This window comes from Diabrotica virgifera, chromosome 2 (genome assembly GCF_917563875.1).
Source record: "Diabrotica virgifera virgifera chromosome 2, PGI_DIABVI_V3a".
Classification (NCBI taxonomy): Eukaryota; Metazoa; Arthropoda; class Insecta; order Coleoptera; family Chrysomelidae; genus Diabrotica; species Diabrotica virgifera.
In genome coordinates, this window is record NC_065444.1 from 29,818,561 (window position 1) to 29,832,556 (window position 13,996).

Sequence of the window (13,996 nt, forward strand, 5' to 3'; positions counted from 1 at the left end):
GAACAATTTTTAACGCAGTAGTCATTTCAAATTTGAGAAATCAATTCAAAAGAAGAAAAGTTAAATTCATTTAATTTAGTATGAGTAAATAAGAAACTAATCAAATAAATATTTTGTCAAAACAAGGAGATATCAGAGTTAGAGTTTAATTTATTAAGTTAGAGATTGTTGCAACAAAGTTAAATTTTAGTATTTTTTGAATCTTATGTACACGGCTTATTTGATAAAAATAATAGATTACATTCATATGATTTTGAGTGTTTTCAATTTCCCTGTTTCTACCCTGGAAGAAGTTAGCAACCAGAAATACTAGAAGCCACAGATCACAGGTATTGCATCAAATACAAGATTACCCTGAGATTAAAATTGATTGGAAAATTTAATTGGAATTTAGTTGTGTTTTTACATAGGCAAGAAATGAAATAATTTAATAATCAATTAAATTAAGAATTTGCTAATTAATCTAAATAAATAGAAAAAGTAGAGCATAACAATACTGTCATATTATAACGATAATTGACTAATATACTGTCGGTGTGCGCATGCGCCAGGGAATGTAAAACTTCACCCTCGTGCCTAAAGAAGTGTAACTTCAAAAACTTTGTTCGATGCAAAAATAATAATTTTAAGAAAAAACCCTAATCTTTCCCCGCGCCTGGCAAGGTCTTATGCTGTTCAGAATCGCCTGGCATTGTACACATTTCTTCTAAATGACTTACTTAAACACATACTAAAGTTTAAACTTTATAGGAGAAAGTTTATTTTTCCCCTAAACCTAAACTATACACTATTCGATTCACCCTGTAGATACACGTGCAGGGCTGATGCCTGCCAGGTAATGGCTTTTAGTCTTGGTGTGCTATGAATTATCACTATACAAATTTCTAGCCTTACAGGAAGACCGTTAGTCGGAGGGTTCACTAGCTCTTAGACTATATGTAAAAAAGGGAAGATAGATTTTTTGTCACAAATTGAACGATGACTTCAAAAATGATTTATAATTTGAAATATCTCAGTGGCGTACCATTTATTTTTTTTTAAGAATTCAGTTTCCGTAACAGTTTCGTTTAAAGAAATTTTTTCGTAACATTTGGTTAGGATAAAGCTCAATTATTCATTTGAGCATTATCAACTTGATTTCTATGACTTCGTAGAAGTGTCACCTAAAGCCATAATAGACTTTGTTAAGAACACTGGGCTGCAGGGATAATTTTAACCTAGGGATGAGTCACAATAGGTTTGGGTCGATTGGGTGGAGTTGTTAAGCGCCCACTCACATTGAACCTAACCTAATCTAACAAAATTATATTTTGAATTCAAGATAATATAAAAAAAAAACAAAAAATATTCAAGATATGCTCAATATAAAAAATATTTTAATGAGATTTGAGTAACAAAAAATTGTTTCATAAACTATAAAGTATATCTATATACCTAATATAATTGAGGTATTGACAATGAAAAGGAGGTAAGTGCCAAAAACAACATTTCACAAGAGAAGCAAAAAATTATTGTTCCAACTACGAGGATGTTATTACCAGAGCTCTATCTTGGCGTTTTTTATAACTAACAGAGACAAGAAAGTCACTTGCAAAACAACGTTTTAAAAATTTTGGCACTTACTCCATTTTTAATGGCAACGCCTCAATTATATGTAATTTCTAAACTCCAATATTTGCATTCTCGCGTCAAAGCCAATGTAGTGCCTTAGTTATTGTTTTCCTGTTACAACAAAAAATTTCTTAGGGCTGTTCAGAATTTTTCTGGTTTTCTCAGTACAATTATACATTAGATTTATTTTAGCTATGTCAATCTTCGACAATCCTATTCGTTGACCCATGTCTTTTAGAAGCTTTTGATCCTGCAAATCAAAATCATTGTAGTTTCAAAATAGTAGGTATGTATATTAAAGTATAAGTGGATATTGAGGTCTTTAAAACACCCGCGATTTTTCAAAATCGAGCAAGTGTTTTAAAGACCAGTTATCCATGAATAATTTTCACTATTTTTTTATTGGTACATTTTGAAATCGAAAATTGAAATAAGGGCTAATAATGTAAAATGGTTGAATTTGTGATGTACTTCAGTATACCTTTGGTTATTATGGAAATGAGAAAAACCAAAATTGTTGTTACTGGTGATATATTGCTTAACCATGAGTTCTAATATTTATTACTTAAATAGTAAAGCAGAATCTAAAATTAATTGAATTGCACGATATCTAAAATTGGACGATCCTGAGAAATACACGGGACATGCGTTTCGACGTACGTCCGCTAAAAATTATAGCCCAGTCGGGATACCATTTGACCTTGCATTAGGAGCTGCCCCAAATTATATTTTTCTAATCTTTAGGGGGGGTCAATAGTAGTATAAATTTAAAATCTCGACTGAATTTGACCGTTGCGTTAGCCGCCAACTTGATTTTAAACGAAAACTGTTTTTGCTCAATATCTCCGCCATTTTCAACGTTTCGACAAAAATTATATAAACTGAAATTGTTGAAAATACGATTTTATATAATTTTGTTTATTATAATTTTTTTCATGCGGTCCATATTTTCCGAGTTATGGGGAAAAACAGTGACAGTTTTAAGCATAATTATTGATTTATTGAATTATCTCGTTTATTATTACTTATACAACAAATTTTAACATATACAAAAATGAAGAAAATTAAATTTTGTACAATTTTGATCTCTTTCATTTTTTTGATAAAATCAATATTTAAGGTAGTACGTAGGCGGTAAAAGCGCGAGCGTAAGACCCGATTGATTTTAAAGCAACTGTTTTTGTTCAATATCTTTCCCATTTTCAATTTTTCGACAAAAAGTGTAAGGACTGAAATTGTTGCAATTACGATTTACTACAATTTTTCGAGAGAACCAGTGGCGGATCTAAGAGGGGGGAATGGGAAAATTCCCCCCAAAAAATGTTGAAATATTAAAATATGTTAGCTGACATGAAACTTAATTATCGACAGACAAATTCAACCAATTAAACCCGCTAGTTAATAAAATTAAGTGAACTTAATGCATATAAGTTATTATTTATGTCTTTTATGTACTTAGTTTGGTTGGTGTTTCATTGGAAGTTTCAAAAATTGTATAAAATATAATTCTCTTTATTTTTGTTTATGTACAATTATGTCGTAAAATTAATAATAAATGGGACAATTCAATAATTATGCTTCCCCTCCGCTTCCACTATTTTCCTCCTTAACCCGGAGAATATTGATGGCATAAAAAAAATGTGGAAAAGAAATTGTAGGAAATTGCATTTCCAACAATTTTAGTTCCTACCGTTTTTGTCGAAAAGTTGAAAATGGCGGAGATATTAAGCAACACCGGTTCTCCTTTAAAATCAATATGGCGGCTAATGCAACCGCGCAATTCAGTCGAGATTTTAAATTTACACTACTATTGATCTCCCTAAAGGATAGAATTATAAAATTTGGTTCAGTTCGGAAAAAAGATTCAAATCAGTAATTATGCTCCCCCACCACTTTTTACTATTTTCCCACTTAACTCAGAAAATATCAACCGCATGAAAAAAATTGTTAAAAAGAAATTGTAGGAAATCATATTTGGAACAATTTAAGTTGAAAATGGCGTAGATATTGAACAAAAACAATTGCTACAAAATCAATCAGGTATTACGCTCGCGCCATTATATCATACATACTACCTTAAATACTAACTTTAGCAAAAAAATGAAAGAAACCAAAATTGTGTAGAGTTCAATTGTCTCTATTTTTGTATAGGAACATTTTTGTCGTAAAACTAACAATAAACGAGATAATTCAATAATTATGCTCTATTTATATATAACTGTCACTATTTTCCGCTATAACTCGGAAAATATCGATGGCACGAAAAAATTGTAAAAATAGAAATGATCGAAAATTACGTTTTCAACAATTTTGGTTGTTATACTTTTTGTCCAAAAAATTGAAAATGGCGGAGATATTGAGCAAAAACGGTTCTCGTTTAAAATCAAGATGGCGGCTAACGCAATGGCGGAATTCAGTCGAGATTTTAAATTTACACTACTATTGACCCCCCTAAAGATTAAAAAAATAAAATTTGGGGCAGCTCCTAATGCAAGGTTAGGCCTGTTATTCGTCTAATCCGACTGGACTATTATGGCAAACAGTGGTATGACAATGTGATCAAATCCAACTACAAATAGGATGGAAATCCGCAGCTGTGGCGACTGGTTACGTTAAAGAGAGTATTATAAGTAAGAAGAATGTTTCAAACATTATTGGGAGTAACATTAATGGAAGTACAACCTCATTGGCTTCCGAGAATGTCGGTAGTATAGTAGTATTTTGAACAGCATTTCCTCACATTTCAAAAACGGAAGTATAAATATTTCAGACAATACTAACTGTACTTTTCACATTTATTTAAAAGATTAACATTTTCAAAATATATGAAAAAAGCTTTTGAAACATTTGTTAGTAATATTTTATTCATATTTTATTATAATAGGAGTACATGTAAAAGTTTCGACTTTTTAACAGGCATTTGTTTCGATCTTCTGTCATATGTCGTATAATCCGTGTATATTAATATTATTTACGGATTATACGACATTTCACACTTTCACAGAAGCTCGAAACAAATGACAATCGATGAAAAACCCCATATTTAAAACTGTTGATGTTGCCATGATACTTACCCTACCCTTACTAGTTTCAAAAAAATATTTACTTACCCTTGCCTTTGGAACTAGTGTGTAATTTCCGTTACTGGTAAATGCTTTAGGATTATAATGCAATATTGATTCATAATCATAAGGTTGGCCAAAATTAACATCAGTTGGCTTTTTCTGAAAATTACTTTCCATACCTAAAAAAGTTAATGTTTACGTCATATTTTGATCCTGGTTATTATCTGTTCGTCAAAGTTATAATTTACATCGAACCAGCTACGAAGATATTTGAAATGGATTTGTGACGATAATATAATTTTATCGTCTAGAGAACGCCAATGTATTAAGCAAAACATGTTTTTATACCGTCTCTTACAGTATAAAAGACGGAACGGAAAACCATTTGATTATCCTCTGTGTGCTGAACGAAGAATGCCCAACTAGGTATAATCCGTATCCCGACCATATTCGGAAACCTTCCGAACCTCGTCGTCTTGGCGAACTGAGCGAATTCGACTAATCACAACCCAATCTCAGGCTACCCGAGCTACAGATCCTTACAAGTCGTACCATCTCGCGAGTTGAGCGAGATTTTCTCTCCTTATATATCCATTCCGTATTAATAAAAAAATGCAATTCCTAATCCACTCGATTGTCGTTTGATATCATGTATTCGTGTATCAAATATCGTCACATCGACCCGAGATTTACGTAAGTCCGATATGTCGCTTCTTCTTATACTTGTTGTAGATCTGTCGATCTGTTAATTCCGACGTTGAAGTACTTCTTGAGAGCTAGACTGCCAGCTATCTCTCCATCTTTTTGGTGGTCCCCCGGTGGACGCTTGCCTGCTGGTTTTCCTTTTAGAGCAATTCTTGGTAGTCTGCTCCTCCATTCTTTTTACATGACTGAACCATTCTCTTCGTCTTTGCCTGCCCCATCTGACTACATCTTGCACGCCACATTGTTCCCTGATGATGTTGTTTCGTATTCTTTCTCTTCTTGTCTTCCCTGCGATTGCTCCTGGTGTCTTCATTTCGGCTGTTCGTAGCATGCTTTTGGTTTTATTAGTGTCTTCTCTTGATTCAATGCCATAGGTCATAACATGTCTGATGCAAGTTTTATAAATTCTAACTTTGCTGTCCATTCTCATATATGGGTTATTCCAAACCACATCTCTGAAATATCCGGACAAGACAGCAGCCTTGTTAATTTGTCCTCTTAGGTCTCTGGCTGGGTCATGATAACTTGATAACTCTACACCTAGATATTTGAACTGGTTTAGCTGTTCTATGGATTTCCCCTCTACCACGAGCTTGCATCTAATTGGGTCTTTCGCAATGGTAATGCATTTTGTTTTCTGCGTGGATATGTTCATGTTGAGTCGTCGACATGCTTGATAGAATCGATAAAGTTGTCTATGTAGGTCATCCTCGTTCTCTGCATTCAGGGCTGCATCATCCGCATAGCACACTATACCCTAGTTGTAGCGATTCCACATCTTCTATTATTTCATCCATTAGCATATTGAATAGAAATGGACTGAGGCTGTCTCCCTGCCTGATTCCTCCTGGTGTTGGTATGTTGACCGTAGTGGTGTCGTTTGTTTTAATTTTTGTCGTGTTGTTATTCATTTGTTTTATGACTTCAACAATGTTTGCCGGTATCGTTTTTTGCTTAATTTTCTTTATTATATTGCTAAGTCAGACTCTGTCAAATGCTTTCGTTAGGTCTACGAAGCAAATATATGCAGGTTTGCTATATTCTATCGACTTCTCTTTCACTTGTTTCATGACAAATATTGCGTCCGTCGTCGACCTGTCTTTTCTGAATCCTTGCTGTTCTTCTCTGTTCTTTATCTGTGATTCCAATTTGAGTATGCCTGTGAATAGCTTCATTGTCGTATTTAAGAGAGTTATTCCTCTGTAGTTGTCCGGGCATGATCTTTGTCCTTTCTTAAAAATCGGTATTGTAATACTGTGCCAATCTTGTGGTATCTCTGCTCTGTCTAAGATTTTGTTAAACAATGTTGTGAGACAATTAGTGAGTTTTTTACCGCCGTATTTCAGCAGTTCGTTCGGTATTCCATCAGTACCTGGCGATCGTCTATTCTTTAAGATCTTCATTCTCACTTCTACTTCAGTTTCTTTAGTGAGATATCTGTCTTCTGTATTGTAATCGTGTTCGTCATTGGCGCCTTTACCTTTGTAGAGTTCTCTGAAATATTTTTCCCATGTCTCAGTTAGTATCCCATTTGTCTGTACAAATTCAGTTACTGGTAAGTCCGATATGTAGATTGTAAATATATTTTGGTAACGAAATTAACAACTAATTAACGCTAATTACCTTATCTTTTGTATGTTTGGTTTTAAAATAAATGTCTTATAAAAACGAATCCCGTCTTCAACTGAATGTGTTGCCCGAGATCATTACAGTGGTCCCTGCTCTGGTGCCAACCAGAAGACTCAATGAAGGTACACACAAATTCAACATTCATCGTGGAGTACTCCAGGGTGACACCATTTCGCCAAAACTGTTCACAATATTATTGGAATACATGTGTAAGCGTGCAAACCTAGACGAAAAGGGCATAAACATAAATGGAGAGCAAATTAGTCAACTTAGGATCGAGGAAGACATATTATTGATAACATATTGCATTGATCATGCCATCGAAATGTGCGAAAGGCTCCACCATGCGTCTAAACAAGTGAGTTTAAAGATCAACCACTCAAAAACACAAGTGATGACAAACCTCGTTCTGGGTGAGAACATCAACATAGCTGGAACAAGTCATCGAATCATCAACAACAAGGAACAAACATCAGCATATAAATATCTGGGGCATGAAATTCGCTTAAATAGAGACAACCAGACCAACGAACTAATACGTAGAATAGAATTGACTTATGCGGCTTATGGAAAGCTATAAGACGTTTTAAATCAGTTTTTCCCATCTGCCTAAAGAGAAAGGTCTTTGATCAATGGTTGCTGCCGGTTCTAACCTTTGGTGCGGAACCGCTTACACTCACTAAAGCCTGGGTTTCCTCGAAAGCGGTACCGACAAACTGCGACCGTAACACTGCGATGAATTACGTCAGATGACGGTGAAAAATTCAAGGTTCTCCACTGCGGCAATGGAATGTGCAAACTCAGCAAGCGGTTTCTTCCAACGCATCCTTGGATACCACCGCTATTATTTTGCGTGGTACAGTTTTTTATGACGTCATTCATCGCAGTGTTACGCTCGCAGTTTATCGGTGCCGCTGTCGAGGAAACCGAGGCTTAAGACGTCCGCAAACAACATTCGAACAACACAGAACGCAATGGAACGGTCCATGTTGGGATTAACCCTTAGAGGCCGAATAGCAAACACAGAATTGCGCCGTCGTAGATTGGTAGTAACCGACGCAATCAAAAGAATATCGACCTTAAAATGAAACTGGGCATGTCACGTCGAGCGAACGAAGGACGGTGGATGGACAAAACGTATTCTCGAGTGGAAACCCGGACAGAATACCTTTCGAAGCAGAGGACGACAACCAACAAGACCATCAACAAGATGGACAGATGATCTAAAGCGGATATGCCACAATTAGATGCAAGCGGCCCAGGACAGGAATTTGTGAGGTAAACACACCGGAGGCCTACGTTCAGCAGTGGATTAGTATAGGCTGAATGATGAACCTATTGCTTAATTCGTAACACTTGAACTTGAATACTTGCCTTTTTTAATATTTCTCATAATAACGTTAACAAATTTATCCCTGTCAGTTCTACTTTGTTCATGCCAAAATCCAACAGCGTGCATTAACTCATGTATTGTGGTTCCTAATTTTTTAAAACACTTATTTCCAAGATTTAAGAGTTGTGGTCCGGTTGGTTGTCTTCCTATGAAGGAAAAACAGAACGACTTAGCCTCATTAGTAATATTGAGATAATATTTATCGTTTGGTCTTCTTGGTATGAACCTAAAAGATACTTATACATATTTTACAACGTCAAAAATAATGCAAAATTTATAAACTATGTTATGTAAAATCATAATAATCTGCACAGACAGCAGACAAGCGCTACTAACCCTAAACAGACCACGTGTCATATTAGGGCTAATAATGGAGTGTCATGAATCACTAGCCCAGGCTTATGGTAACAACATCATCCTGAGGTGGGTTAAAGGACACAACGGAAATAAACGCAACCGCATTGCTGACCAGCTACCTAGAAAGGCAACAGGCCTAAAACTTTTCGGACCTAGTTATCTTTTTGGCTGGTCAACTGCAACAATCGCGGAAATTGCCAAATGTCACTTCCAAACGCAAACCGTGAAAAGATGGGTAGAAAGGCCAGGATGTAGACTTGCCAAGGTAACACTAAGGATCCTTGGGAAGTCAGAAAATTACTTGAGAACGACCAGGAAAAACTTATGCTTGACAGTTGGTTTTTTAATTGGCGATTGTCAACTAAGAAAACACCTCCACACGCTGGGGCTAATAGGCACACCTCTGTGCAGGAAGTGTGAACGATATGACGAAACTGTCGAGCATGTCCTATGTGAATGTCCAAAGTTATCCTCAATATGAGAGTATGCGTTCGGCGAGTCTGGGCCTAACCTGCCGACAGTGGCGTACTGAGCATGGTTCCGCGGAACCAGGGCCAGGGCCCCGCAGGGGCCCGCTCTTAAGCGCTTTTTGCTTCTTTTGTTTCTAATTTGATGGGGACATTTTGAACTACACAAGTACACACTACTTATTAATAAAAACGAAGAATAACTATTCATCAAAAAATCTGAAATCAAAATTTATTAAGAAACACAGATAACGCTTTTGTAAGGTTCCTTGCTCGTTTTACCTGCTTGCCGAAGTCCTTGTTTAAAGACTAACGGCCGGTGCCTGCCTAACGTGCTAACTCAAACACTTGTATTTTTTATATTAGCACGATCCATGAATAAGTGGTAGGTAAACTACAAACTTGCAGAAATTCGGAAAATGAGATATTCAATGCAAGTTTTATACGGTGGGTCATAAAAATAATCCCAATACAATAGGCTAGATGCTCGATACTCGTGTTATACAATGTGAGTTTTTATTGGGTGGGTGGGCCCGCATCCCAACTGAAACCAGGGCCCGCTGATCTATCGGTACGCCACTGCCTGCCGACATGAGATGTCCCCTGGTGATTTGTCCGCCTTCCTGGAAATGGCAGGATGGATAATGAACTAAGGACGACAACCCCCTGAGAAGGATGTACAATGGGTCAATCGTGGCCTAAATGCTGTGAGACTTGACTCGCCCTCTATTATACAGATCCAGAAAGAGAGAGAGATGACGCTTTAGTAACTGCAAATTTTGCATCCAATTCTCTCCTACTATAAATAGATCTACAGCCTTTGTGTTTACTTTCTCACAGAATCTTTAAACATCTACTATAATGAAAGCAAAGTTCTAGACATAAAAAATATGAAAAAATGGTGACACAAACGTTACAAACACATCAAAACTTTGTTCATGGCGTGGGCATATCACCCAACCATCATGACCGAAGGGGAATAGTTGACTATCAACTATTCGTAATATTTAACAAAAAAGTAAATAAATTTTAAACTTACTTGATGCACGTGTATTTATGGTAAGTGGCGAATGCTAGACGAATAATTCTTTGTTCTTCAGCAGTGAATCTTGAAGTTATTACATACGGAATAATTCCTTTATCCCATCTAAATATTTCTCCAACTATGCCATTTCGCAATGAGCTCTCAGGCATTGCTATATCACCCTCATAAAAATCGTCGCTTTCCTCAGGATTGTTATATTTTTTTGCTGAAGCTTTTTTAACGGTCTTGCTAGCAATATCCCTAACTAGAATCAAAGCTATCAATAAAAACATATATTTCGACATGTTCCGGAAATACAAGCAAATTCTTTTTTTTAAGTGAAAGAGATTCTTAAAGTCGGGAAAACGTTTTTATTGCCAATATAATTATTTGCTTTAACTTAATGTTAACCTACACACTATTCTTAAAAGTTATGAATAGTTAAAATTTTAATTAACATAATTGTTTATAATCATACAATATAATTAATAAAAATTATTATTGCAATTAACTGATAATTTCATACTATATATTCCATATGTGCACTCAAAAAATATGAATATTATAAATTGTAAGAAATTGGTCAAATTTTTCTGTCTCATAGAACAGAACTGTATATAAAAATATACATGTATCTTACCTCGATAGAGGTCGGTAAAGGCATACGTTGGTAGAATATTTACTTAAATATATTTACCAACGAATCGGTGCGTTTTGGTTCAATTCAGTCTTCTTGCAAAGCCTCTTTGATAACGGGTAAAACTAGAAACACATATCAGGGGATGGCAAGAGATTCGAACTGAATCAAAACGAAACCGTCTATTTTTATTAAACGCTTTTCTTTATTTCAATAGTTTTCATCAAATCTTTAGACGTTAATTTGACTGACTTTTCTTAAATGCAAATGAATGAAAATTTGCAGAACATATGCATTCGCGGGAACAATACACGAATAGTCAATAAAAAAAATTTATGTTTATCAATTGTTTAAATAAAAAAAAACGATTTTAATGGAAAATGCTTAAATTCTCTTGTTTTTTACAATGTAGAAACTTGAAAATTTTACAGATTGTAGCTAATTATATGAACTATACATAATTTCACTTTTTACGTCAATTGTTTACGTTATGCTTCATAAATAAAGAATAAATTTTCAAATTTTTTGCTGATTCCGACTACTTTTCATGTTTGTACATCATATGTTTTATACATATTTTAATAAACATGACGATATATTTTAATGTTTGAAAAGTGTAAGACTAAAAAGTAAAAAATAAAAAAAATATGAAAAAAATATTTTTAAGAAACGCTTTTCTTTAGTTACGAGTGACTAAAATTAAACATATTATAAAAAAATCAACTAAAAAGCCAAAATAAAAAAAAAACGAAAAAATCTAACATCTAACACATTCGTTAAAGAAAAGGGTGGTGCGAAAACCGTTTATTCGATGAAGACGCGCCACGCTTTTCTTTGACGAGTGTGTTAGATTTTTTCAATTGTTTTTTATTTTTGGCTTTTTAGTTGATTTTATTATAATATATTTAATTTTAGTCACTCGTAACTAAAGAAAAGCGTTTCTTAAAAATATTCTTTTCATTTTTTTTGGTTTCACGCTTTACTCGGCTGCAGAGTACAAAATGATGGCGATTAAGATGGGTAAACTGCTGATGTTCTAGTGGAATAAATTCCCAACATCGCCCGATGGCATTAATTGCCTTAGGTTTACAGTTTACTTGAATCGTTATCGACACTCACTTCATCTTACCTTGTTAGAGGTCGCTAAAGCCATTACATACGTTGGTAGAATATTTAAATATATTTACCAACGAGTCGGTGCATTTTAGTTTAATTCAGTCTTCTTGCAACGGGTAAAAGGGTTCTTCAGTCTTCTTTGATAACGGGTAAACCTAGAAACACATGTCAAGGGATGGCAAGAGATTCGAATTGAATCAAAACGAAACCGTCTATTTTTATTTGGTATATAACAATATATTCCAGGGGTGGCCAAACTGTGGCTTGCGAGCCACATGCGGCTCTTTGAAGAATTACTGGTGGCTCTCGATAAATTTACCCGAGATCCTTTTCAATTTTGTGTTATTATTTATAAAAATTATTATCGTCCCATGTGTGTTTCAGACTGTTTTTTAAATTACTGACAACAAATATGAAAGACCAAATGCAACTTTATAACAAATTCCATTTCCATTAAAGCTAAGAGTGATATGACAAATAGAAAATCTGCGCGAAAGAATATTAAGAGTGGCGCGACAAAAAAGTCAGTAATCAGCCCACTCCAGACCGATTTGTATATTTAGTCATTTTAGTCGACTTAAAAAAATTTGTTACAATATTAAACTAGAAAAATTAACGAGTAAATAATAAAGCCAGAAGGAATATTGACCGAAGTCCAAAATTTATTTCAAGACTTAAAATATTTTAAATCGTCTCTTCATTTTTTTCTGAATTAATTTGAAATAAACATGGTCCATAAGGTGAATTTTTTATTACCATAATATGACCCAAACAATATCTGGAGAATTAAAATTAATAGAGACGCAAGAAGATCAAGCTTGAAAATAAAACTATAAGTCGACGCCGATTACCGAATTTTGTAAATTTGTACCAAAATCGAAGTACTTACTCTAAATTAAAATAGTATGCTTGTCGAATTACTTCCATATTAGAAACAACGTACTTGTATGGACCATTTAATTCCATTTTAAAATTCGTGAAATCCTAACACATATCAGTATTTACTAATTAGCATCTGAAAGAATTTACTGAGAAGTGCTACCACAAATTATTCACCAAATTTTAAAGAATTACCAAAAGAAGGAAAACAAATGTTGGACAGGGAAAGGAACGAAAACATTAGAAACATGCTAAGACAGGGACTAATAGAGAAAAAAATTGAAAAAAAAAGCTGAATTGGTTTGGACATATGTATAACTAGAATGAACGAGAACAGACTTAAAAGAAAGTGACAGATGCCAAGAGACAGGGGAAAAGAAGAAGGAGTAGACCTAGAAAGGGGTGGATGGAACAAATCCAGGAAATCGGAACCAAGAGACAGAAAACAGCGCAACAGGTAAAGGAAATGGGAAGAAGACCGGAAGGCGTGGAAGAAATGGGTAAAAGATGGATAGGTGATAGCAAAGTTCGACTCTCTTATTGGGCATAAGGACAACGAGAAGAAGAATAAGGAAAACAAATGTAATTAAGTTTTAATATTTCGTAATTTTATTTCTGTTTTCAATAAATAAAAGTTCTGTTAAAAAACATTGTTATTAATTGCGGCTCGCGAAAAATTTTAACTTGTAAAAAGTGGCTCTGGCTATCAAGGAGCTTGGCCACCCCATATTCCATCCTTTTCTTCACGTGCCATATCAGAATTATCCTACGTTAGTGATCATCATTGCGAAGGCTTCTCGATCTCCTTCAATATGGAATAATTGTCCTGCATTTGATATCTGAGTCCATTCACGAATGTTAACCAAGAAACTTATTTTCTTCCCACACCTCTACGGCCCTCTATTTTGCATTTAAGGATCAGTTGTGATATTTTGTATCGATTTCCCCTCACTATGTGTCCCAGATAAGACATTTGTTTTCGTTTATTGGCCTTTGGGAACTGCGCCCATTTATCCAGCAACACTTCTTAAAATCAAATCCAATCGAACAATCAAGGGTAGGGAAGGGAAAAAAAAAACTTTTCGCACCCATGTCGTTCAGGGTGACTAACCA

General features: G+C 34.8%; 1 protein-coding gene across 1 annotated transcript; it reads right to left on the reverse strand.

Moving 5' to 3' along the window:
• Positions 1-1,354: 1,354 nt before the first annotated feature.
• LOC126879476 (zinc metalloproteinase nas-7-like) lies at positions 1,355-10,656 on the reverse strand. The gene is made up of 4 exons (XM_050642506.1): positions 10,267-10,656; positions 8,385-8,629; positions 4,722-4,855; positions 1,355-1,861 (listed from the first exon to the last, which is right to left on the reverse strand). Exons 1-4 carry the CDS (start codon positions 10,554-10,556, stop codon positions 1,712-1,714), a joined length of 819 nt encoding a protein of 272 aa, XP_050498463.1. The 5' UTR covers positions 10,557-10,656; the 3' UTR covers positions 1,355-1,711.
• Positions 10,657-13,996: the final 3,340 nt, after the last annotated feature.

Excerpts from the sequence above, each read along its gene's own strand:
- LOC126879476 (XM_050642506.1), bottom strand. The coding sequence starts at position 10,556 with ATGTCGAAATATATGTTTTTATTGATAGCTTTGATTCTAGTTAGGGAT. Across the intron at positions 4,856-8,384 it reads TATGAGAAATATTAAAAAAG|GTATGGAAAGTAATTTTCAG; the intron begins GCAAGTATTCAA and ends TAACTTTTTTAG. Across the intron at positions 1,862-4,721 it reads CACTAGTTCCAAAGGCAAGG|GATCAAAAGCTTCTAAAAGA; the intron begins GTAAGTAAATAT and ends TTTGATTTGCAG.